Source organism: Borostomias antarcticus, assembly GCF_949987555.1.
Source record: "Borostomias antarcticus genome assembly, chromosome: 13".
In the NCBI taxonomy this organism is placed as follows: Eukaryota; Metazoa; Chordata; class Actinopteri; order Stomiiformes; family Stomiidae; genus Borostomias; species Borostomias antarcticus.
Window position 1 is genome coordinate 8,565,917 of NC_140246.1, and position 24,064 is coordinate 8,589,980.

Below are 24,064 nucleotides of genomic sequence, written 5' to 3' on the forward strand. Positions count from 1 at the left end.
CCATTTAGGAGTTTTGTTCTCACACTGTGTGTGATTAGGACTACCTGTAGATAAAAATCTCCTTTTTGTCAATGAGCATGACGAGAAATGGTCAAAGCACCTGAGGGGTCATTACACACACTGACCCGTGTCCAGGTTCTTCCGCTCACAAGCAGGTGGAATGTTCCAGAGCCACAAGTGTCAGCATAGTTATTCGTACTGAGCTGTATATTTTATTCAGAAGGGTTTGTCTGCATCACACATCTAGTACTGTATGATCAACTGGATTGTTTACATAGATTTGGAGATATTCCATACTAAAGAAGCTATGCTGAGCTACTATTAATATATTGGAAATATGTAGAGTATCATATTGATATTGAAAGGCCATAAGACTTGGCTCATTAACACCAGAGAATTTCCTTAAGGTGTTGAAGGCCATAAGATGTGAAGGGTCAATCAGATTAACCTTCTAAACTCAACAGGACAAAGGTTAGTAGTCACCACAGTGCCCCTTTGACAAAAATAACTCCACATTGTTACTCAGTAAAACAAAAAAGTGTAGAATTGTTTATTTTTAGACAAAGATGAGGCAGATGAAACTTGTAGGCTACTCAGCTACATAGGTGCCACTTTTGGACGTCTGGGTATGTGGGACACTCGCCTATAATGACAGAGTGAAGGAGTCAATGTTCAACCTGCTGACGTATTTAATATGAGACAGGCTGCTTTCTTTGACATGGTACACTGATCTTTACCTATTGATGCTTACAGTCACTCATCAGGAGGTGGCTGTAGAGAATTTAATCTAGTCAAGTTTAGTAATTCAATAGCAGTCGAAAATAGAACACACAAATGAAAACCTGTAAGTAGTATACTCTTAATAAATGTAATTTATTTTTTCCCATCACTCCCAACATATACATGCTGTACATTTCATACACATAAATATTCCTATATTTACAGTATAACTATTGAGCATCCATATAAATACTATAAATAACAACATATAAATAAATACTCTATTGGTTGTTTGCTGGTGGTGTCCAGCACCTGTCAATTCTAGATTCAAATTGTTTAGCTGCAAAGCCCATTTTGAATTTTCATGTTCATATACCCTGTATTAAACCGTGGCTTTCCTGCCCGTTATAAATACATATTACATATCTTATTACAGGGACACTCCCTTCTCACATGTAGTCGATGGTGCCAATATAATGGATAACATTTAAATTGCACAAAAAAGATCATGCGTAATAGCTAAACTCGAGATGCGCGTGCGTAATTTGGATTTGTAACAAGGGATTTGTGCCAAAATGCCAAATATGCGCATCGAATTCGTTTAAATTTGTAGCCTACAAATGGTGTTGTGGGCTGAATTTAGACATTGGTGTCTTGTCTCTGCTCGTATCATTTCAAACAAGATACAATATGGACATCAGCCGGGATCAGCCTCCGTGCGCCAAAAAGCATTGAAACCAAGCTAATGCCATTGCACTTAATAGGAATAAACATTTTTCGTAATAATCTACCCACCTTTAAAAAATAAAACTAAAACTATCTGCTATCCCTAGTGACATAATGACGTATTTAAAGCATTAGCATACAAAGAATATGGAAGTAAGACTTCCGTCTTGCGGTGGCAGGAGGCCTATACTTTCAGACAACACTTCGTGGTTAAGTGGGTTTCTCAGACCAGCTGTAAACGACCCGACGTGAAAATACACACTAAAACCGGATGCACAATTACAGGTAGTGTCCTTTCATCCCATTGTTCCAGTAACACGAGGGCTACCGTTGGGGTTGGAGGAATGCACGTTCCAGGGGTCGTGTGAGGATGGAGACAGAGGCGTTTCTCTGGAGACGTTGACGACCCCGTCTGGGAGTTCGATCTCTTGGTCAGTGTCCTCCTCCGGCATGGCCCGGGAGTCCGAGCCCTCTTCAGCCTGCTCATACACATTGTGCGGATCGGTGGGATCAACGACCCGGTTCCTCTTCTCCCTATGCAGGAGGCGCTCCAGCGGCACCGTGTTTTGCTCCGAGAGGAAGAGGGATGTTTGTGGTAGGTTCTTCCCCACTACGTACATCTGCCTTGCCTCTTCCAAGTTGAGCAAAATGCCAGTCCTACATGAGTAGTACACGTCACGGTGGTTCTCCATAAGTTTATGGTTGAAGAGACAGTCATCCTTGTGGCAAATAGGCTGAGAACACAAAGGAATGGATTTCAACGTGAGGTGTCAACTGCATTTGTTTATATTCTGTCGGAATCTATCCTGGCTGTTAATGACTGAGAGGAACGTGGTCTGAAATGCGTGCGTAAAAACGCGCGTTTATCCAATGGATCTTATATACGTCCATGCACTATGAGATCTACAATGCAAAAGTCATGAAATGCTTATTACAGTTATGTCAGCCCAAATACTTACAGAACTGAAGGGGTTACCCGCTGTATCCATACACAGATAACGGTTACTTTTGACACCGAGTATTGCAACGCGGTCCCTTGTTTCAGCCTTCAACAAAATCACACCTGTAGAAAGAATACAAAATTAGCTGAATTCAAGAAACGTGTAAAGCTTATACATTTAAACACCACAAACACAGGAAGAACAAAATAACTTACTGTACGAACTGCGAAGTGTAGTTTTGCGCACATGGCCATTTAAACTGATCTCAAGGTAGAAGTTGTTCACGTCAGAAGATGTCTGCAGGTGCACGTATCGTCTCGGATTCCCCCAGTTGGATCCAACAAGTGGAGATGGATTTGGAAGAGAGTCCACAAGTCGGAATCCCTGAGGCACAGCCAGTAAGAGGGCAAGGATAATGTCCCTCATCCCTGAGCTCTTAGTTCCTTCCATTCCTCGTTTTCCAAGAGGGTGAAAACTGAGTAGAATGATTTAAGAATAGTTGAGAGTTGTCCTGCAAGCCTTTTGGAAACTTCAGCTGATCTGTTGTCCCAAAGTTTGAATGCGGCTCTATTTAAAGGCCCCAAGTGCCACTCCTGCTCACATCCTTACACAATGCTCGCCCCCAAAGCAGATGTGCGGCTTTTTTTTCAGCGGAAGTAAGGGGAACATTTTGTCCACCTCTGCCTATTTTTCTTAAGGTATTAGTCAACACGTTCAACGTCATATTGAACAATCTCTAATCTACGTTTTATTTTCAGTGACATTCCATTTTAAAATTTAAAATAGGCTAATTTAACCCGTACCCCTGGTTCTGGTTCAGTAAAGGTGGCACTGGCAACCGAGTAGCTTAATCTATACAACACACGAATGTCATATTAAAAATTATTGAGGAACATTGAAATAGTTTTCCAAAGTAAAGAATACGCCGTGAAGTTAGGTCCAAATTACCGTCATGCATGGTCCATACTTCTTCATCTTCTACGTCTTCAGACTATGTGTAGGCTTTTATTTTTTTTTAAGGATACTTTTACTTGATCATGTTTTAATTTCTAAGTTATCTGAATATCAAGCTGAATGTTCATTTGTTAAAATGTGACATGTATACATTGGCTTGGTCATCTTTACGCACCTGCTTATCCACGATTCACAGGGAAGCAGCACGATTCACAGCGAACCAGCAGAGGGACCCACAATATAACTATACAGAAAACAGTACAGCGGCAGTGACACTCAGAAAATGCGCAGAGCTGCTAGTTGGTGTCTATTCAAGGAACAGATTTTATTGAATTTCTGCTGAAGCAGCGTTTGACAGTTGGATGACACAGAGATTTCTTGCATAAGGCCAAATGACAACCATTTAATTCTATAATTTTACAACAATCAAGTTCATTCAGACCATGGCCAAAAGGCTCAATGAAGGATTTGTTACTTCATTTTCAAACAGAATAACTCTTCCAGCCGGGGTAGATCACTTTCAGTGTCTGAAAAATGAAAGACTAAAGATGTAGGGCCTATGCATTGCTCAATGCATCCCATTGCTATATTTGTCCCTCCTCCCTCTAGAGAGGGGTACATAATGTGCCTGTCACCTTTCACCATGCACAGCATAAGAGCACACCATGACAACAACCAGTAAAAAAACAAACTTTTATTGGTATCTCAGGAATACAGTAGACTGCTGTGCACAGCACATACGTACAAAAATAAAAGGAAAAAACATTTTTTCTTATATTAATATTCTAACGTAGCATCAGTTTTCATAAACAAATGATTGGAGAAGTCTGTTGTTTCTTCTTATTTTACAATCGTCATAACAAGTCCAAACTAAGGCAGAAGGTGAGGTATATGTTAACAGAGAGGGGGGGGGGGTGTTGGTGGAAGATCACTCCTCTTAGTGCAGGGGTACAAAACCAAGAGAGACAGTTCTGCCGACACAGTGAGGTGACACATGCAGAAACACACTCCTAACCAAGCTTGGGCTTCAGACATCTTCTAGCATTAGCACTGAGCATGATAACAGGATCTCATCCCATACATGATCAGATTTTACAAATGATGCCCTCTCAAAAAATAAGCTGTATTTATTTTTGGGATCATACTTTTTGGTCAAAGCTGAAACAAAGCTTCCCATGCAGATTATGAATTTGTAATCTTAAAGGTATCCAGCTTTTAGTTTCGTAACAATCCCATTATCATGTTCAAGCATGAAATACATGTTGTTCTTTTGCGCACTTTTACACTCCAATATTTTAATGTCTTTGCTAAGGTGCACCTTGGGACAATAGACATCTTATTAACTCTGACAGAGGGCAAGAAACACTTTAGTGTACACAAACACACAAACACACACACCCACGCACGCACGCACACACACACACATACACACACAAAAGGTCTATGTCACGATCTCTAATGTTGATATAGAGGAAAGTGTTCTGCCCTGATGAATACATTAAAAATTAAGTCATACTGTAACTTGTTACATACGTTACAAATAAATAACAATCTTGACAACACTGATAAAATCAGCACAGTGGATAACTGATCAACGTTTTTATCGTTAATGTTCAGTTGTGTCAATGGCTATCTCATTTAAAAATGCATTTCATATCACATGCGGTCTCACTCCATAACAGCAACAAGTCATTTTCTACTCAATTAACGCCACTTTGATCTTAACTTAAATCTGTCAGTAATTTTGTCCTGTTGGATGAAATGATTGCAAAATGATGGGTTCAACTGTACATCTGGCATACTAAGTGAAACAAACGAAAACGGAACAAAAATAGCCAATACAACTTCCATTCTGAGCAGACTGAAATAGTGGGAATCCTACAGACTGTATAACAACTACGCAGCATATCCAAACTTCCAAGCAGCTCAGGTCAGATCTGGTTTGTTGTATGAGTAGTGAATGGTTAAGGGAGGATTCTGTACACTGCCTACAGTATTTTGTCATGGGAGACTGGTTTTCAGGTCACATGAGGTTATCCCTGGGGGAGCTCATTGGCCTACAGGGTCTGTTCAAGGCAGAGTGTTCTGGAATCAGAGGGAGGCACCGCTCTGCTCTGCGTGATTCTGCACTTTGCCTCCTCATGCACTGCATCAAGCCTGCAGATGTCCCCTCCCAGAAACACCCAGAGACATACGCATGGGTGTGGGGATGGAGGGGAGTGTGAGGAACTGTATTTCAAATGGTGGTGCATACACACATACTGTACACGTAAGCATGTGCAAACACAAACACACGCACGCACACACACACACTCACACAGACACACACACACCAGCTGTTTAAATATCACCAAGAGGGGAGATAGGATTGTTTCAAAGCATTATACCTCACTTAACACATGCATTCTCAGGCATTCTGATAAGGAAAGTAACAATGATACAATTGTATATTTCCTTGAATAGAGCAACAATTACAGGAGCAGTTAAGGACAAAATGGACGTCTTGGAGGCCACTGATGGTCCTTTTACAATGACCATTCAAACAGTGCAATCAATTCTAAGAGTAATAACCTGTACGCTACCGTGTGGATATCATTGAAATGTGAAACAAACAAGCAAAGTTTCACTGTGGATGCATGAACCTTACCGTGGAGATCAAAAGAACATTAACTTTAACAAGGTAGAGGAGGGAACAAGGGTGACTCAAATAGCAGACCCCCCAGGACACCTGGTCGAGCCCAAAGGCGGTCTGTCACTCTGACCTTGAACTAAAAAAGGCTTAAAGCAGAGGAGGAAGCTCCTGGAATCCCAAGGTCCCTGCAGAGCAACGTACTGGTGGTGGTGGTGGAAGGGGAGGGGTGGAGGGGGGAGGGGGGTGACACTGGTCAGTGTGAGGGGTTGTTCAGGCATGTGGGAGGCAGCCTGTCATCCTGGCAGAGTCTGCGTTCTAACAGAGGACTTTGACAAACAACAGAGACTGCAGGCAGCAGTGCCCCATGAGTCTTCCCCTGACATAGTGAGTCTTCCCCTGACATAGGGGTCCTCCGCTGCTCCATCCAGCACAGACGTTCTAGGAGGCTGTGGAACCTGACGGAAGGAGACTTATGTTTTCCGAGTAACCAGCAGCGGATAAAACCATGAATCCCCCCCCCCCCCCCCTCCTCCGATGCCACACATCCCACTTTCTACCGCTGATCGTCTGTAAATGACATTTAAAAACTCCCCAGCTCTCTCAACGCCTCCCACTTGCTGCTGCAGTACTCTGCCGCAGAACCCAGCACACCCCTTGGGCTGGGGGAGACTCGTCAAACACGCCATCAAACTACTGAATAAATAATATGGACGGGGACAACTGCTACCGAAACGACCAGGCACCATCACTGATGGACGCCGTGCAAAACCTGAACTCAACCTGAACTCAACCTGAACTCGTTATGCCAGCAGGCGTCGTAAAGCTCCTGTCTCTTGATTTCCAGTGTTTCACATCGTCGCTATTTACATTGTTCACTGGCTTTATAGACAACTTTTTTTCCCACAGCAATGCGCAAAGCTTGCAATTTTACATTTCGAACACACGCACACACACACACACGCACACACATGCACACACACACACACACTTACCAAAAGCCCCAAGACTAAGGATTTCAGATAGTACTGTATATGCTAGCAGTGTCCCAGAGAGTAGACATGTACTTATTTTTTCACTGTGCGCTTGCATGTTATTCATATTTAAATTCAATTTTCAAACATAATGCAAATAAGAGAGAGTTCTGGGACCGTGGCATCTGACCCAGTCATGGACAGATATAACTATCAACCCTGTTTACATGATGATTGTCCCATGTTATTTAACTTCCAGGTGGTGCAACTGGGTTCACCTCAGGCTCTACCTTTCGACACAAACAGCCCGGGCTCCTCCGATCTCCTTAGCAGACTGTACATGACTAAATCGATCGAATGCCAGAAAAAGAAAATAAACCAGAGATAGTCTTGCCCCCCCTGAGGCCTCTCTCTTCTGAGTGTCAGACTATTTCTGACTCCAGTGGGTGTCTCTTACATGCAAGTTGAAGGGGGCCACAAGTGGGAACACCAAGGCACCTTCACATCGTGCAGCAAAGGAAGTGCATTTTATGTATAGTCTGGTTCCCCCCCTGGCTGGACGTCAATGTTGAACACAGAGGAGTGAACCGCCAAGCGCTCAAAGCCCTCAGGGAAAGGATAAACGTACTGTAGCCGGTATTCTTTTGAGCATAACTCCATGCATCCCTTCATCCAATCGAGTGGTTCTTTGTGGTAATAAAATGTATCCATTTCACTCCATAAAAGCCAAGGATATTAGTCATCCTTCCCAAGGAAGCAGTGAAGTGAACTTCAGTTACAGCAAGCACCAAAGTAAAGAGATGAGACAGGCCGAGCTTTCACCTCCCCCATCAATAATGTTACAAACTATAAGCAGCACAGAATGGCATAATACATAAGTTGTAATACAAAGTTAGCTATCCAAATATACATATATAAAGAGAATAAATATTGCATGTGTAGCTTCTGCAGTCCGTTGGGGTATACAGTATATGAATATGTATTTTCTATATTACCTGGAAGAACATCCACATGTGCAAATCAGTGAGTTATTGCTAGTTCTCATAGTCGAGGGAGGAAGTGGGTGACCGTCATGGCGGTGGTGGCCTTGTTGCCTCTCTTCGCGCGGCCATGTTTGCTGATTGCAACGTAGAAGCCCTTGTAAACAGAGGACTCATAGGCGTTGTAGTTGTTTGGCAACAAGGTCTCCTTGAACTTGCTCTCGTCCCGAAAGACTGGCTAAAAATGACAAAGCAGACACAAGGGCAACGGTAAAGCTCACTTGAGAACCACAAGATGAACACTGCGCCACACGCCTGGTTTTTGAAATGACCTTTCCTTCGGTTACAGCATTGATGGCATGGTACAGTAGCTGCACCAGGTCTGAAGCACTGTCTGCATTAGCCGATAGGAGATAGGAGGTATGGTGATATACTATTTGCTGTAATAAATGTTATTTTCCATCCTCCAACCATCCTATAACTCTTGAATGAATAAGCAATAATTAGGCCTAATCATTTGTACTGGATTTTAAATTAATAAATGGTATGGCGATATCCAAAGTAATCTTTTTTCAAGTTTTCCAGGTTGAGGTCATAGAGAATGCACACAGCCATAAAGAAAATATGATTAAAGAGGTGTCAGTTGACACACCCATACAAAAAAACCCTCAAAGGCATATGCTCTACTATTTTCATTTACATTTCAGTCATTTAGCTGACCCTTTTATCCAAAACGACTTACAATTATGAGCTAGTGTTGGGGTTAAGTACATTACTCAAGAGCACAACGGTAGGCAATGACAGAAACCCCTTGTCAAGTGGCCTGGTCTCGAATTGGCCTTTCAGTCACTGGTCGGATGCTCTAACCACTGGGCTACCTACCGACTATAAGGTTCCTGATTTAAGATATCTGGAAGAATACATTTTTGACATGGGCTAATTCCCCTCAAGCATGTTGGTGCTAAAACTTTTTATATGCAGTTCAGTTCAGTCATAACTTAGGATGCTCTTGCCGGGATCTTTTTTAATGCGAGGATGCGCGCAATGGCATCCTACGGTAGCAACGGTCCCCTGCTGTGCCACGACAGGGCACAATTATTTCTTAAAGGGACCAACCCACAACAGAACACAACATCCTGGTTTGTCATTATCTGGTTATAGGCGTATACGCGAGAGGGTATTAAAAATAATTCACACTGCATCATTCGTCCTCAATAAAATCAACACCAGTGAGCATGTTATTTCGCTCACACACACCATGGAAGCCTAGCTGAACTAAAAAGCTTCGAAATTACTCATTTGTAATACCACTGGAAAAAATGTATTTATCAATTCACAAAAAACCTTTCCACACATCATTGCATATTTTATAACGAGATAGACAGGAGGGAAATACAATTGCGCACACCTACCGTTCCGTATAACCTTCCCCTGCTGTTCATTGCGACAAACAGCTTACTCCTCACTCCATACATGCTTATCACTCCTCGTTCCACGGTAGATATCTCTATTAGACCTATCAAACGAAACATGATGTTAAAGGAACCCTGACAGATGTGAGAGAGAAGGCTATCACAGCGACTGGAACAAAGACATTGCACTATGCAGCAGTGGGTGTAACCTTGCAGGTGGCGATGTATTGTCTCTGTTCTGCATTATTTTAAGGCTTACATATTGACTTTTCATTTAAAACATTAATATCTTTCAGAACTATACTTTCTGACTTGCATGCATGGTAATTCGTTTCTGGACCGCTGAAGGAGCCGGTGTAAAAATAAGTTGGCGTCTATATTGGTCCAAGCATTCATGTCATGTTTTGGCCTGGGAAGATATTTAGCACTGACGGATACCCGGTTTTTTAATAGATTTGTCTTTGCTTTAAGAGACATCCAATGTTGCCGACACCACCGATTAAATATCATGCAAGTAAAGCTATATGCTGCGCAGGGCTAACTTGTGAGAACTGCATTTACATCCTTGTACTGCAAGACATTACAGGATGCAACTCACTGTACTGGTTCTCATTATGTACACCGCTTATCCTGCCGTCTGGGAGGATCTGCAGGTGAAACCCAATGCCCACGTTGCAGTAAAGCCGCCGCACTCTCTTGATGCCCAGCAAATAGTCACTCTCCCAGTTCATGTCCGATTTTTCTCCAGAGATGCCCAGAAAGGAGCGGGAGAAGAGGGTCTCCCATCTTCTTTCCAATAAAGTTGCATTAGTCCTGCTTGGAATCGGATATGATGACACAATCCCAACAAGAGACCCCAAGAGAACAATTGCCGTCAGCGTCCAGTGCGTGCTGGCCTCGTAGGACATACTGATGAGGCACCTTTGCGCAATGGCCATCCGGTTTACCTTCGGGGCACGTGGTCAAAGTTAACGGCCCTAAAAATACCACTCTTCTTGTTTTTCGTCCTTTGGCATGGTGGTAAAGGCTTATTTTAAGAAGGCAGATCAGGGCCTCGGGCATGGAACTATAGCCCGAGAGCTGAGGGGTAGAAAAAGGAGAGCGCGCGACAGAGCTTGAGGTGGTGGTGGTGGTGGTGGTGATTACCATCTTTCGCAGCTCCGCGCCCCTGGATAGGCAACGCTGGCCGTGGAGAATACCACTCACCAAAAAACTCTCAGCCAGGCACTTGCATCCTCGTATGACATCACTCTGACTTCACTGCTACCCCCATCAAAGCAAGGGAGGGGAGGGAAAGAGAAAGTTGCAACCCCGGCACTGTGTGGGCAGCGAGCGCAGAACCGCAATCCTCCTGATCAGAGTGTGGTCCCGACTCTGTCACCTCACATGTGAAGTGGGGGGAGAGCAGTTTCATTGGATAGCGTTGTGCAATCATGGGATGCGATGGGCACAGTGGCAGAGCCCAAATTGGGACGGTGGTCATATGTCTGACAGGCTGCTTCCTTATTTAGAAGGAAGGTGTAAAAACAGTCCAGTAGTCACCGGAGAGCAATGGCAATCCTGTCTGCCACTTCCTTAGCTGTTTGTTCAGGAAGTTTACACAACGACATATCTTGGAATGCCTGGACAGACCGCCGGGTTATTATAGTAAGAGAATACACCTGCTACCGATGAACATGATAACCGTATGATGATGAAATGACACACAAATTCGAGTTACACATTTAACCAGGGTTCACATACATCCCATCCATCAGCGGAGGGGAAAACATTGTGTTATTGTCAGCCTTCACAGTACGCTCCGCGGGGAACGCCCATTCGCCAGGGGACGTGTGGTTCCACAGGTGTTTCCCAGGTGCTCATTGGTGCCAAGGAGCGCAATTAGGGCAATACTGTAAGCAACTAGAGGGGCGCTGTTTTCTAAAAGGCAAACAGTGAGACAGCCTACCACTGCGCTGTAATGTATTTGTTTATCTGATGCTTGATTTGCCAAATGCATTACACCAGATAAAACTATCTAGCCTACTTAAGGAAAATAGTGTGTTAAGATACAGATTTTAAAAGGACTAGGCTACAACTGTTCCTATAGTTCCTCAATGGCCATGATACGAAATGAAAAGGGAGAAATAGGCCCATTACTCTCAACAGAATACTGCCCTAGCTGGCAGAATAGCAAATTCATCTGGGACAGCGTTTGAAACTTGCTACCTAAGCACAAAGCCGTGCGAACAGCTAAGTCGGAATAGGCAAAAGCAACATGCATGGGACAGGGTCATTGACAAAGTAAACCTTAAATCAATTTTGAGTGGGCACTGCTAATGAGCGCCCAGGCAGGCTGTGACACTGCTGAGCTAAGACTGGGCCTAGTCTACAGCCAGCCAGCCTCGGCGAGTTTCACTGAGGCACAGCTAAAACTGCTGTGTAATTACTGGATTGCCTGAGAGGGACAGTTGTGAGTTTTGAGGCAACAGAACAGCACAGCTCCGTATGATGTCAACATCACTGTGTTAATTCCACTGCCCAACGCCTTCAGGTAAGTAAATATTTCATACAATGCAGTCAATACCCAAATCGAGATCAAAATGATTAAATATAGGCTACAATGTGCGAGAGCACGGAAACCCAATTCCCCCTAGTTGTGACATACTTTTTATCATATCGCATAGCAGGTAAAACAACGCGTCTAGATGCTGCACATTGGGCATCGACAAAGATAACCGCACTTGACCTATTAACCGCTATTATTCATAGCAGTCTGACTAGATATCGAATTCCACACAGCTGCACAAAGATAAAACAGAAATCAGGTCAATAAGCAACTGCCAATGTGAAACTGGGTCTCATACATGCTTTTAGGCTATGCCTAAAACACAAGCTGAAGCTGAAGCGTCTATCATGATTAACAATGCCTTCGCACTGTGAGCTGAGTAAAATCATTCACAGTGCTGCTCCACTTGCTTGTAATTTTAATGACTAGGCTACGAATCTGATTAATTCCAGTCATGTCCAGCAATTGACCTACATTAACCTCAAATGGTTATGATATTATTAGACGGAAGATTGAAACAGGCAGTTACTCAGAGGGAAAGGTGCCTGCAGCCTACTACAGCTATTGTTATTGGCAGGTCAGCTGTCTCTATGCCAATTATAGGGTCTATTCAACACGCACATGCACGCACGCACGCACGCACGCACGCACACACACACACACACACACACACACACACACACACACACACACACACACACACACACACACACACACACACACATATAGGCCTATACACAAGCCACAAATCAATCAGAATGGGCTGAAGGGTACCGCCATACAAACAGGCTTTGTGTATATTGCCCAAGTGTAAGTAACTGGATATACTGGGATATCAAGCTCTTTCAATTATGCTTTTATTAACGTGGGGTTAGAAGATGATATTGGAACAACAGCTGGGGAAGACCCAATGTGCACTGGAGGTTCTCTGGCATGGCCACAGACCCTGTAGCCTGGACTGCGGTCAAGCCAGCCGACAAGTCGGAAATCACAATCAAGTGGTCCGCCCTTTATTTCCTTTTGCGCGTCCACTCCCGTTATTGCGGTAAAGAGGTTTTTTCGGCATAACACCGGGTTGCCGCCGTCGCTTTCATTTAGGTTACAATCGAGTCAAACTACTATGTTTTGATTCAGAAAGTGAAATGACGTTCTCATGTTGCATTTCAAAATACAAGTCTTCTAAAATATCATATACAACTGTTACCTTGTTACGTCCCTGTCTCTTTTGGCGTTCTGTTTGTCTCTGCCCCCACCGCAGGTGTTTGAGATTCATCAGTCTATTTGCTGATCATCCATCTATAAAATCCACCAGTGTAACTACTACTGTAATATTATTTATCACATGGCATTACATCCTTTTAGGCAGCCTACTTTGGTTGTTGGTCTCAGAGTTCGTTTGAGCACCACACTTATTTGTACACTTACACTTACTAATTTTTCAGATTGGTATTGAAAGGAAATCGCCTATTATCTAAGAACAATTCCCCTTCAGAGTGGTAGCAGACCACCTCAGCATGACACTCAGAAACTTTCACGACATTCTGATGTGGCATTTCAAAATAAAGGCCATCCAAAATGTAATGTCTGCTGTTTTTCCTCAATATTCACATTGGTATTAAAGGGAACCGCCTATAATCTAAGAACAATTCCACTTCAGGGTGGTAGGAGACCACGCTATTTGAGCCTGAATAGACCACGAATATCAAGGAAACACAGGCAATGTTAGATTTTAGAGGGCCTTTATTGTGGAATGCAACATCAGAATGTCCTGACAATTTCGGAGTGACACTTTGAGGTGTTCTGCTACTACACTGAAGTATAATTGTTCTTAGACTGTGGGTGGTTTTCTTTCAATACCAATCTGAATATTGAGGAAAAGCAGCGGATATGAGATTGTACATGGCCTTTATTTTGAAATAGCACATCAGAATGTCCTGAAAGTTGCTGAGTGACACTCTGAGGTGTTCTGCTGCCACACGGAAGTAAAATTGTTTTTAGACTATGGAGGGTTTACTTTCAATACCAATATGAATACTGAGAAAAAACAGCAGATATGAGATTTTGGAGGGCCTTTATTTTGAAATGGCGCATCAGAATTTCCTGAAAGTTGTTGAGTGACACTATTAGTTGCTCCGCTACCACTCTGAAGTGGAATTGTTCTTAGATTATGGGCAGTTTCCTTTCAATACCAATCTGAAAATTGAGGAAAAACACTAGATATGACAAATAGCCTACCACATCAGAATGTCCTGAAAGTCTCTGAGTGCCACGCTGAGGTGGTCTGCTACCACTCTGATGTGTAAATGTTCTTACATTATGGGCGGTTTCCTTTCAATAACAATTTGAATATTGAGGAAAACAAGTAGATATGACATTTTGGAGGGCCTTTATTTTGAAAATGAAATACAATAAAATGTATGCCAAGCACATCCACCACGCTGGTGCAGGACAAAATGACATCTGGTAAAGTAAGGTTGAGGTCCGCACACAGCTACTCCACAGGACTATTTATTAGGTAAAAGGTGACAACGTTTCGACCCATGTGGGTCTTCGTAACAATTTGAAGATTGAGAAAAACAAGTAGATATGACATTTTGGAGGGCCTTTATTTTGAAAAGCCAATTCAGAATGTCCTGAAAGTCTCTGAGTGTCATGCTGAGGTGGTCTGCTACCACTCTGAAGTGGAAATGTTCTTAGATTATGGGCCGTTTCCTTTCAATACCAATCTGAATATTGAGAAAAAACAGCAGATATGAGATTTTAGAGGGCCTTTATTTTGAAAAGCCACATCAGAATGTCCTGAAAGTTTCTGAGTCACACTCTAACATGGTCTGCTACCACTCTGAAGTGGAATTATTCTTAGATTATGGGCAGTTTCCTTTCATACCAATCTGAAAATTGAGGTAGGCCTATGTTGCTTGCGCCCTCAGATGTAGGCTACTGTAGACTAGGGAGGAATGCAGAAGCCTGCTAGATAGAACCAACAGTAACTATAAGTGTGGTGCTCAAACGAACTCTCAGACTAACAACCAAAGTAGGCTGCCCAAAGTGATTTAATGCCACATGATAAATAATAATACAGCGCTATTTATACTGGTGGATTTTATAGATGGATGATCAGCAAATAGACTGATGAATCTCAAACACCTGCGGTGGGGGCAGAGACAAACAGAACGCCAAAAGAGACAGGGACGTAACAAGGTAACATAGTTTTATACGACATTTTAGAAGACTTGTATTTTGAAATGCAACATGAGAACGTCATTTCACTTTCTGAATCAAACCATAGTAGTTTTAGTTGACTCGGTTGTAACCTAAATGAAAGCGACGGCGGCAACCCGGTGTTATGCCGAAAAAACCTCTTTACCGCAATAACGGGAGTGAACGCGCTAAAGGAAATAAAGGGCGGACCACTTGACTGTGATTTCCGACTTGTCTGGCTTGACCGCAGTTAGCCTGGCAGTGACTATTCACTAAAGGACAGATCCCTACCCAACTAACCCACTATAAGGGCTGAGTCTATATGTGACAAAAAACTCAATGGACATCACGAGTAGGCCTAGCTGTCCCTATAGATTAATTTGGCAACAGTAGGCTACTTGAATATTTCGAGTCAGTCGAGTAGGCTACGCTAGAGTACCGATCATCTACCTAATTAGCTCTTGTTTAATCCTTTAGATATTTAACAGTAATTCCCTTGACGATCGTATGTCAGGCACTGACATGAGATGCCTTTGAACTTGAACCCAAACCGCAGGTCTAAAATAAGCGCGTTCAGATCTCAGAGGTATTGATTTCAGTGTTGGGGTGAAACAGATAAAGTGATTTACATGCCTAATGAGGCAGTTGTCAGTGGTAAAATGAAAATAAATGGATTTCAGTTTTGAGGGGAGTATGTTGTTCCAGTGAAATACTGTGGATTCAGCTCGAGACCATTGTAGCTGACACAGCTGATGTATAATTTAGAAGAAACAGGAGTATGTCTGTTTCATGTTTTTTTTTTTAAAGAAGGGGGAAAGTTTACATTGCCAGTGTTGAACTTGCTTATTAATCATGTTTGATGGGGCCAGGGTCTAATATGATAATACTGACATAAGCAGTCTTTAATGTAGTGTGTAATGAAATCAATGATAAAAAAAACTTGTTTGGTTAGTGTGCCTTTTCTTCCTTTCAGCAATATTAAGATGCAAAAATGCAGTATTATGATGGCAAAGAAGAGCTTGTTGAAATACAGTATAGTGTTCCTTCCAATAGTAGGCTACTAAGATGGCTGACCAGTGCAGCTTGTTGGACAGTAGTAGATAGGAGTGTTCAAAATGATGGGCACAACTAAAGCACCCCACTGGGAAAAGTGCCCCTGGTTCAGCTGCAGCTAAAATGAGCATGAGTGACTCAGGGAAATCCAGCAAGGCAGAGGTGACTTTTGGTCCTCAACCTCATCCTCTAACTGACTGATGACACAGCAAAAAACAATAACACTATAATCTAAATTACTTCAAAAGAAGCAGGAACAGGTAATCAATATTTGCTTCTTCCAATGGGCATTGGCCAAATGTTCAGTAAAATGACTGGCTGTAACAGGAGAGAAAATATTTCCCAATACACCCGGATATGTTTATCATACTGTAGCACACTGCAGCAAACAATGTAACTGAACACAGTGCCAATATTATGCCAGCAAAGGGAATGTCTGAAGGTCTGCCAATCTGCTTATTGAGGGGTGTATATCATTTTACCTTGATCTAGGCAAAAATGCAAGTGCTTGAAGACCAATGATACCAATGATCACTGCCATGCCAGTTCAGAAAATAATATAGAAAATAGTTCTTCATGGTTCTACCAAATTGATTGGCTTTCACTCAGAATGACAGGGGATACATCACACCAGGGACATCAATACAACTTTAAGCAAAGTTCATCACAACATGGCCCCTAGAGAGAGATGAGGAAACTGGCAACATCCTTTCAGTGAGACGCAGATCAAACAGATTAGCCTTGCATGGCAGAATGCCTCCATGCCTCCTCTTAGTGCTTCCTCAGCTCCACTGACCTGCTTCTTGGGCCCACAGCAGCAGCTTGGGTTGAGGCGTATCTGGCCCCCGATGAAAGGATCATGTGTGTCTGTCATATTCCTATGGCTCAGTCTTTGTAAAGACCGAAGGAAGTGAGAGAGATCAGAGGAGTTGTCAGCTGCTGAGTCGGCACCCGATTCCCTCTGCCCCCCACTGCCCCCCCCCTCCCCCCCCCCCCAGCCCGGGGAACCCAACCCCGAGCCGGGCCGCCCGGTCCTCTCGCTCGGGAATGTAAGGCATTCTGTGACACATTCACCCACCGCTTCGCACGTTCTCACCCCCATAGGACGTAAACTGTGCCGCCGTCTTGAGCGCAGTGCGAGGGTGTGACCGGCACCTTGCTCCGCAGGGTGATTTGTGTGCGCGGGGCATGTGGAGGCGGAGGCAGGAGGGCGGCGGTCAAGGTAATTTGGCTGACGGATGGAGAGGAGACTCTTGGAGGGGTGGCACTCTGCTGTGGGCGTGTGAGTCATCCCGAGGGGTGATTCTGTAATACTGCCAGCGGAGCAGAGTTGACATGCCAGACATCCCTGCCAGTCACTGCCTCTATAGGACGGAGGTTGGGATAGAGGATGTCCAAGCTGGATAAAGAAAACTATCACAACCTGAGAGGACAGTGGTCCCACTCAATGCAAGTTCAAGGCCCACAGAAAATCTCCCAAATGATCTAAATACTCATTAGCCTGTATCTTTTAGTTGTGTTTCACCATTTTTATTTAATATTACTGTTATATGACCATATATGCTTTTTGAGAAAATTATATTGTAGAAGGCCCTCTTGGATCACAGTCAAAGAGCAAGGCTTGACATTACTGAAAATTGCTTGGGTGGCACGCTTGACTCCAGAGTGAGAAGTCATTCTCCTGTGTGAACGTCGCCCTCTGCTGTCAAGAGGGTGTCAAGACAATCCGTCCCCATCCAGGGATAATTATTCACTGCATTGCAGCATTCATTGGGACACTGGCATGTGGTTTGGCTGAGCTCACATTCTTTTTGAGGAAAATACAAAATAAGTTTAATAGAACTTAAGTCTCTGAAATCGAACAAGCAGACATGATTTACTTAATATTTCATATTTACTAACTGATAACAACAGAAGACCAAAGAGGCCTGTGCATGTTTTAAGGACAGAAAAGCAGTTTATGCAGTGAGATGACTGTGCTGTAGCTCAGATTTGTAGTTCGATTACTGAGTGGTGCAGCTGTGCCGCTCTTCTTGTTTTAATATTCCAGACACACTATCTGCAATGCAGGGACTGCCATTGTAGGAGAGGAGGCCCAAACAAGAGATGATCACTTCTTCCTAATGACATAAAATTCAAATTTAACAGTTGAAACTTACAGTATTGGGAATAATTAACTGAGGATGTTCCTCATGGGAGCGTCTGTCATGCCATCCCGTGTGTAGAGCAACCGCATTCCCCAATTAGGCTGAATCGGAACCGGGTGCTGTGTCAGAGGGTTTGTGGAGGCTGATTGGTCCACAATGCTGGGTGTGTCTGTCTTCCAGCAGCACAGAGGAGTAGACTGTCAGGGTACTGTCACTCTCAGACAGAGACAGGTCCTATGACATATGCTGTTTGCACAGTTAGCTGAGCACACATGAGTGTATGCACAAATCAGGAACACACACAGACTCTGTCTTTAGAGTCATTCAACAATCAGAAATAATTCATATCGTAAGAGGCAAATTCATATCATAAGGACAACTACTCTATAGCCGGCTATTGAGAATGTGTGGAGAAAAAGAAGTGAATATATAAAAGAACTGAATACAGGCTAGTAGAACCACATCCTCGCAGGAGATTGACTAAACTCAGCCTTGCACACGAGGCTATACAGCACACGACCACTCCAGAAGTCTGGCCACTGCTACTTGGCTAATGGCACTCGCGTCTTTCAACCTGCTACTTCACTTAAGAGGTAGTTGTCCTAATGACTCCCATCCCTGGAGGCCTTCCTTCCATGTGCCAGACTGGAGGGTATAGCAAACAATGTTGCTTTAGAGATGCTATTTTGAATTAGATTAGAATAGACTCAAATTTATTGTCATTATACAGCAAAAGTACAGTCCAACGAAAAGAAGTTTGGCAACCAGAGTGCAAACGTAACAGTAAAAAGCAATAACAATACACTACAATAACAAAATCAGTAAAGTATAGGGCAATCAGGTACAATGTTGAAGTGGTATTATAAAGTTGCAAAAGAGGACTCGCACACAAGAAGATAACCAGACTCAAAGTCTTATCAAAAGGTTAGTGGATTTAGTAGGGATCAAAAAAATTGCAAAGGTTAGAGTCCACGCAGGGACTATCGTCATTGCAATGTCTGATGCAACTTTATGACTATTGCACCTGACTGCCGCACCGGAGACCAAACCAACACTAGGACTGATGTCAAGTGCACAGCTCTTTTCCTGCTATTTACTGAAGTGTTATTATATAAATATATGTATACGATAGGTAAAAGGTATGTACAGATATAGTATATACAGGCAAATGCAGGTATGTACAGGCATATGTATATGCATATATGTACAGACGATAAATAAGAATGTTAGATATAAATATGTATTGGATACAATATGTACAGCAGTATTATACATGAGCTAAATGCAGGTATATTAGAGGTATATTAGAGTGTATGTAAGTGCGTAAAGGCCTGGATGACTGCAAGGCCTTTGATGCTGTTTATATCCTCAGCGCCTGTCAACACTTGTAATCATACTGCAGACATCTGACCTAGGGCCTGACATGGGCAACAGCCCAACATCCCCATCCCCTCATCAAGTGCTCACATTCCCCCCAAGAAGATTCAGCAGCACAACTGAATGATTGAACGGACGGCGCTGATGTTTTATTCATACAAGTCTGATTCGGCTCCTTTCCCAAAGACAGAACTCTATGTTCTTGTTCTGTTCTATTCTGGATATCTGCATCAGTCTGGATATTTGACACAGTTGCAGAATATAGACTACTACCATAGAATGTAATTATCTAGTTACTAAAGCATTATAAAGGCTGTTGTCACCTTCACTCTCATAAGGCATTCAACAAGTATCCTCTTCTTATACCATTATTGAAACACTGATCATCAATACCGCTCTGTACAGTGTGTGTAAACAAATTCACAAGCTCCAATCAACTCTGAGACAGTCTCCCCCAGTTTCAGACACACTGATGAACCTAGGACTCTGTGGTTAAGCCCTGGCGTGCACTTCCTTATGTCTCCCTGTGATTGTTTGTCTACCGCCTTGCATCCCACTAGCAATTAGCATTGTGGCAGACGAGTGCGTGCACAGAAAAAGTCTCCAAAAGCGTACACTTAAGAGGAGAGGACTCAGAAAACAAACTCCGGAACACACTGATCAAGTGACCTGTCTGCCCACTCCGGTTCCCTCGAGGGCCAGAGCCGTGGCCGCTGTGGTCGTGCTGTGGTCAGAACTGGTTTATATGCCCACCAGACATCTGAACTAAGGCCCATTTCTAGGTTACAATAACGCCACGCTAAACACAACCACGGTACCGGATATCCGAGTATTGTAATAAGCAGTGACCCCTATAGATCACACATGACAAATATATAATATATAGATTCTAGACCTATGCTACTTAAACTGAGCTGCACCAGTAATCATTCCCAAAAAGCTATGGGCTGATAAGATACAGATGTTTAATTGGGCTACAGTCTAAAATATCATGTTTTTACTAAATCATTGCAGTAATTTCAGTCTTCATCCATATACTGTATAGTTGTAGTCCTATCTATTGATCTGATCCAGGAGCCCTCTACTTAAAACTAAACAAAATTCTCCCTTGATCCAAATAACAACTGCGGATCGGCCATCAGTAAGAACATCTGCATCGCACTCCAAGAGCCCCACACAAACTGTCCTTCAGTAATTCTACAGGCTACATATAATCAGGAGTCCCATCAGTGGTTAGGCTGAAAAAGGCCTGCTGTCCCTCTTAAAACCACCACTTCCACCTCCGACATCACGCTCAAAGTAAGCACACTCCCTGATGACGTCATTACTGGCAATAAAAATAAACACAATTTGGTGACTGATCGTTCAAAGTTAATCATTTAGGCTAATACTCTGAATCGTAGATGTGACATTTGCAGAAGACAAGAAGAAGGCTTTACTGTATGTTCCCACTGCCCCAAATATTATGATCATGTGACTTTGTTTGGGTACATATAGTGGTAGAGTATGGTGTTATTTCCACCATTATATATATTTTTTACAAAATAAAATGTCTGAAATCCTTTCCTGTCCTGAGTTAAATAGAGCTCTATCTGTGGATGAAGCCCAATGCAAGACGACTACCGGAAAGGCTAATTTCTCACAAATGAGCAGACTCTGTATGATATGTCATCTACCACCAGAGTGATAACATCAAAACACCCAGACTATATGTGTGAAACGAAAGGGATGATGACAGGACCGCACCGTTCACATGACTGGGTCTGATATTTTGGTCCGGGACTGTAGGCAGTGCCTGTAGGAGTGGAGGAATGTGTGACCGCAAGCCCTTTGGCCCCGTGGCTACGCGTCTCTCCTCCCTCGTCTGGGCCCGAGGATATGGACCATCACTGCCCATCATCTCCCTCCAGGTCCACTGTGTGACAAACCACAGCCGGCAGCCACCCACCCACATACTAGAAAATGACAACCCTGGGGAGACGGGTGCTCTCTCTCAGAGGTACCGTGAACGAGAGGAAGAGGAGGGAGCCGTGATTGCTTCCGGCCCCGGGTGTGTGGGCGGGCAGTGTGTGGACGTGTCACTTTCATGTCACTCACCAGGAGTCAAGTCCCTCTGTGGTCTGCTGGGCTCCCTGAGGACCAGTCACACAGCGCCATCTGCTGGACCACTGGTGCCATCCCATAGGTTTGAATGCATACCTGCCCTGGCTGCAAAAGGGCAAAATTAAATGTGTTATTTTTTACACCCACAATGTTTAATATCCTACTGGTTTAGAACTACATGGATGGATTTCTGTTGTATTCTATTCTTTATATTCCTTTGTTAGGCTCAATACGATGTTGGAGCTGTACAAGTCAGAATAATCAGCTAGCCAGCTAGCTAATATAATAAACTATTCAATGTACAAGAACAGCTGCACCTCCGGTCTCCACCTCCACCCTCATTGGGCTCATCTCTGAGGTGGATGAGTCCGCCTACAGGTGAGAGATTGACCATCTGCTGTCCTGGGTGTGGCCAAAGCAACCTGAAGCTCAACGCTCTAAAGACAGTGGAGATGGTTGTGGACTTTAGAAAGAACGCAGCCCCCTCCCCCTGGGTGACTTCACAGTCGACTCTGTGGAGTCCTTCTGCTTCCTGGGCACCATCATCTCCCAGGGCCTCTAGTGGGAACTGAACACCAGCTCTCTCACCAAGAAGGCACCGCAGAAGATGTACTTCCTGAGGCAGCTAAAGGTGTTCAACCTGCCAAAGCCAATGATGGTACACTTCTACACCGCCATCGAGTCCATCCTCACCTCCTCCATCACCATCTAGTTAGACTCACGAGTCAGTCTCTAAATGCTGTGCTGGGGCGGAGATCTCGAAGGTCTGGCATCGCAAGATTACCATCTAATGTGCTGCTACCACTGCCAAGGACAAGTCCAGACTGCAGCGTGTCATCCGCTCTGCTGAGAGGGTGATTGGCTGCAACCTGCCATCCCTCCAGGCAGAACCCTCCCACCTTGGACACAAACTCTTTGAGCAGCTCTCCTCTGGCAGCAGGCTGTGGTCCATCAGGAATGGATCAAAAACTTTAGGCACAAAAACTGTTTCTTCCCGACTGCAGCTGGCCTCATCAACAAGGCCTGGGACCCCCACGACACTGCATTATTTTGTACATTATAGTAGATTGCACTGTACTGTATAATATTGAATTGTATTTGCCACTTGTATTTTGTACGGTCATGTCTTGTCCTTGCACTTTGTTTATTGTTATGCTGTACCAACAGACCTAACCAAATTTGTTGCATGTGAAAACCATACCTGGCAATAAACGTTTCTGTGATTGTGATCAAATATTGGAAACGTAGCCCTACTCACATTTAGAATCACCTGGGCCATTGACCCTCATTTTGACCTTTCAAATGGTAGCAAAGACCTATTACAGTACGGGCCTATCAGGCCCAGGGGCCCAAGAGCTCAGGGTGCCCTTTCTTGTGACATAGTCAAAGGGCTTAGTCATTCATGTCAATAACAGATACCCACAAATCCTGCTGAAAAACTGAAGTAATAGCCTCAACATTCACGTTGAAGACGTCACAAGAAAGAAACCATCATAATACTCTTTATGTGAATGCTTATCTACAGAGGGGCCAAGTAGCGTACTCCATGCAATATGGGCCCTTCAGCTCTTTTGGGGAGAATCCAAAAAGCAAATCCCCCCCACAGAGTTGAGGTCCCTCAAGTCAAAACAGAGCTGGGTAAAGCTGCTTTTATTGTACATTTTCTCAAATTATCTTAAAATTGGATGCTGTCTCACTGGGCAAATTCAAAAAGGCCATAAATAAAATTGGTGGGGGGGCCCTTTACGTGTTTGTGCCCAGAGGCCCATAATTTCATAGTCCGTCCATGGTAGCCTATCTTCTTCTAACTGGTTATGAATACAACTATCAAAATCACAATGGCTTCATTAATCATGAAACACTCAGCACCTTCATTTTGGACTGTTGTCACTCACCTGTCCATGCTGCCTCTTTGCAGCCAAGCTACTCCAGGCAAGCCGAAACGGTAGTAGATTCGTCATTTCATTCACGTTGTACGGACATAGCATCTAGCTAACGTCTGCTAGGCAAAATTATTAACTATTAATTTCACTCTAGTAAATGCATTTACATATATATACAATGTGCAGCAAGTTGTGCTGACATCTCTCTGTTAGCCTGGCTGTAGCCTACCTTCGCCTTTACGAATCGAATCATGCACTGCCAATCGTCAGATATCAACACAATTCTTTATTCGGGCGGGCTGCTCGAAAGTTGGAGGAAGTGTGTGGAAGCGGTAGCGAGTGCTAGCCTAACCAATTTAGTATCTCTAAATCTGGGAGAGTTAATAGCAAGCAAGCTAGAAAGGTTATTTATTCGC

General features: G+C 43.5%; 2 protein-coding genes across 2 annotated transcripts; both read right to left on the minus strand.

Annotated features, from left to right (window-relative positions):
* Window positions 1–1,742: 1,742 nt before the first annotated feature.
* fgf23 (fibroblast growth factor 23) lies at window positions 1,743–2,837 on the minus strand (the record flags this gene model as incomplete). The annotated part of the gene is made up of 3 exons (XM_084448179.1): window positions 1,743–2,180; window positions 2,406–2,509; window positions 2,603–2,837. The coding sequence occupies 3 exons, from the start codon at window positions 2,835–2,837 to the stop codon at window positions 1,743–1,745; spliced, it is 777 nt and encodes a 258-aa protein (XP_084304305.1).
* Window positions 2,838–7,985: 5,148 nt separating this feature from the next.
* On the minus strand, window positions 7,986–10,274 carry LOC311316856 (fibroblast growth factor 6-like; the record flags this gene model as incomplete). Its single annotated transcript, XM_084447790.1, has 3 exons — window positions 7,986–8,162; window positions 9,337–9,440; window positions 9,935–10,274. 3 exons carry the CDS (start codon window positions 10,272–10,274, stop codon window positions 7,986–7,988), a joined length of 621 nt encoding a protein of 206 aa, XP_084303916.1.
* Window positions 10,275–24,064: the final 13,790 nt, after the last annotated feature.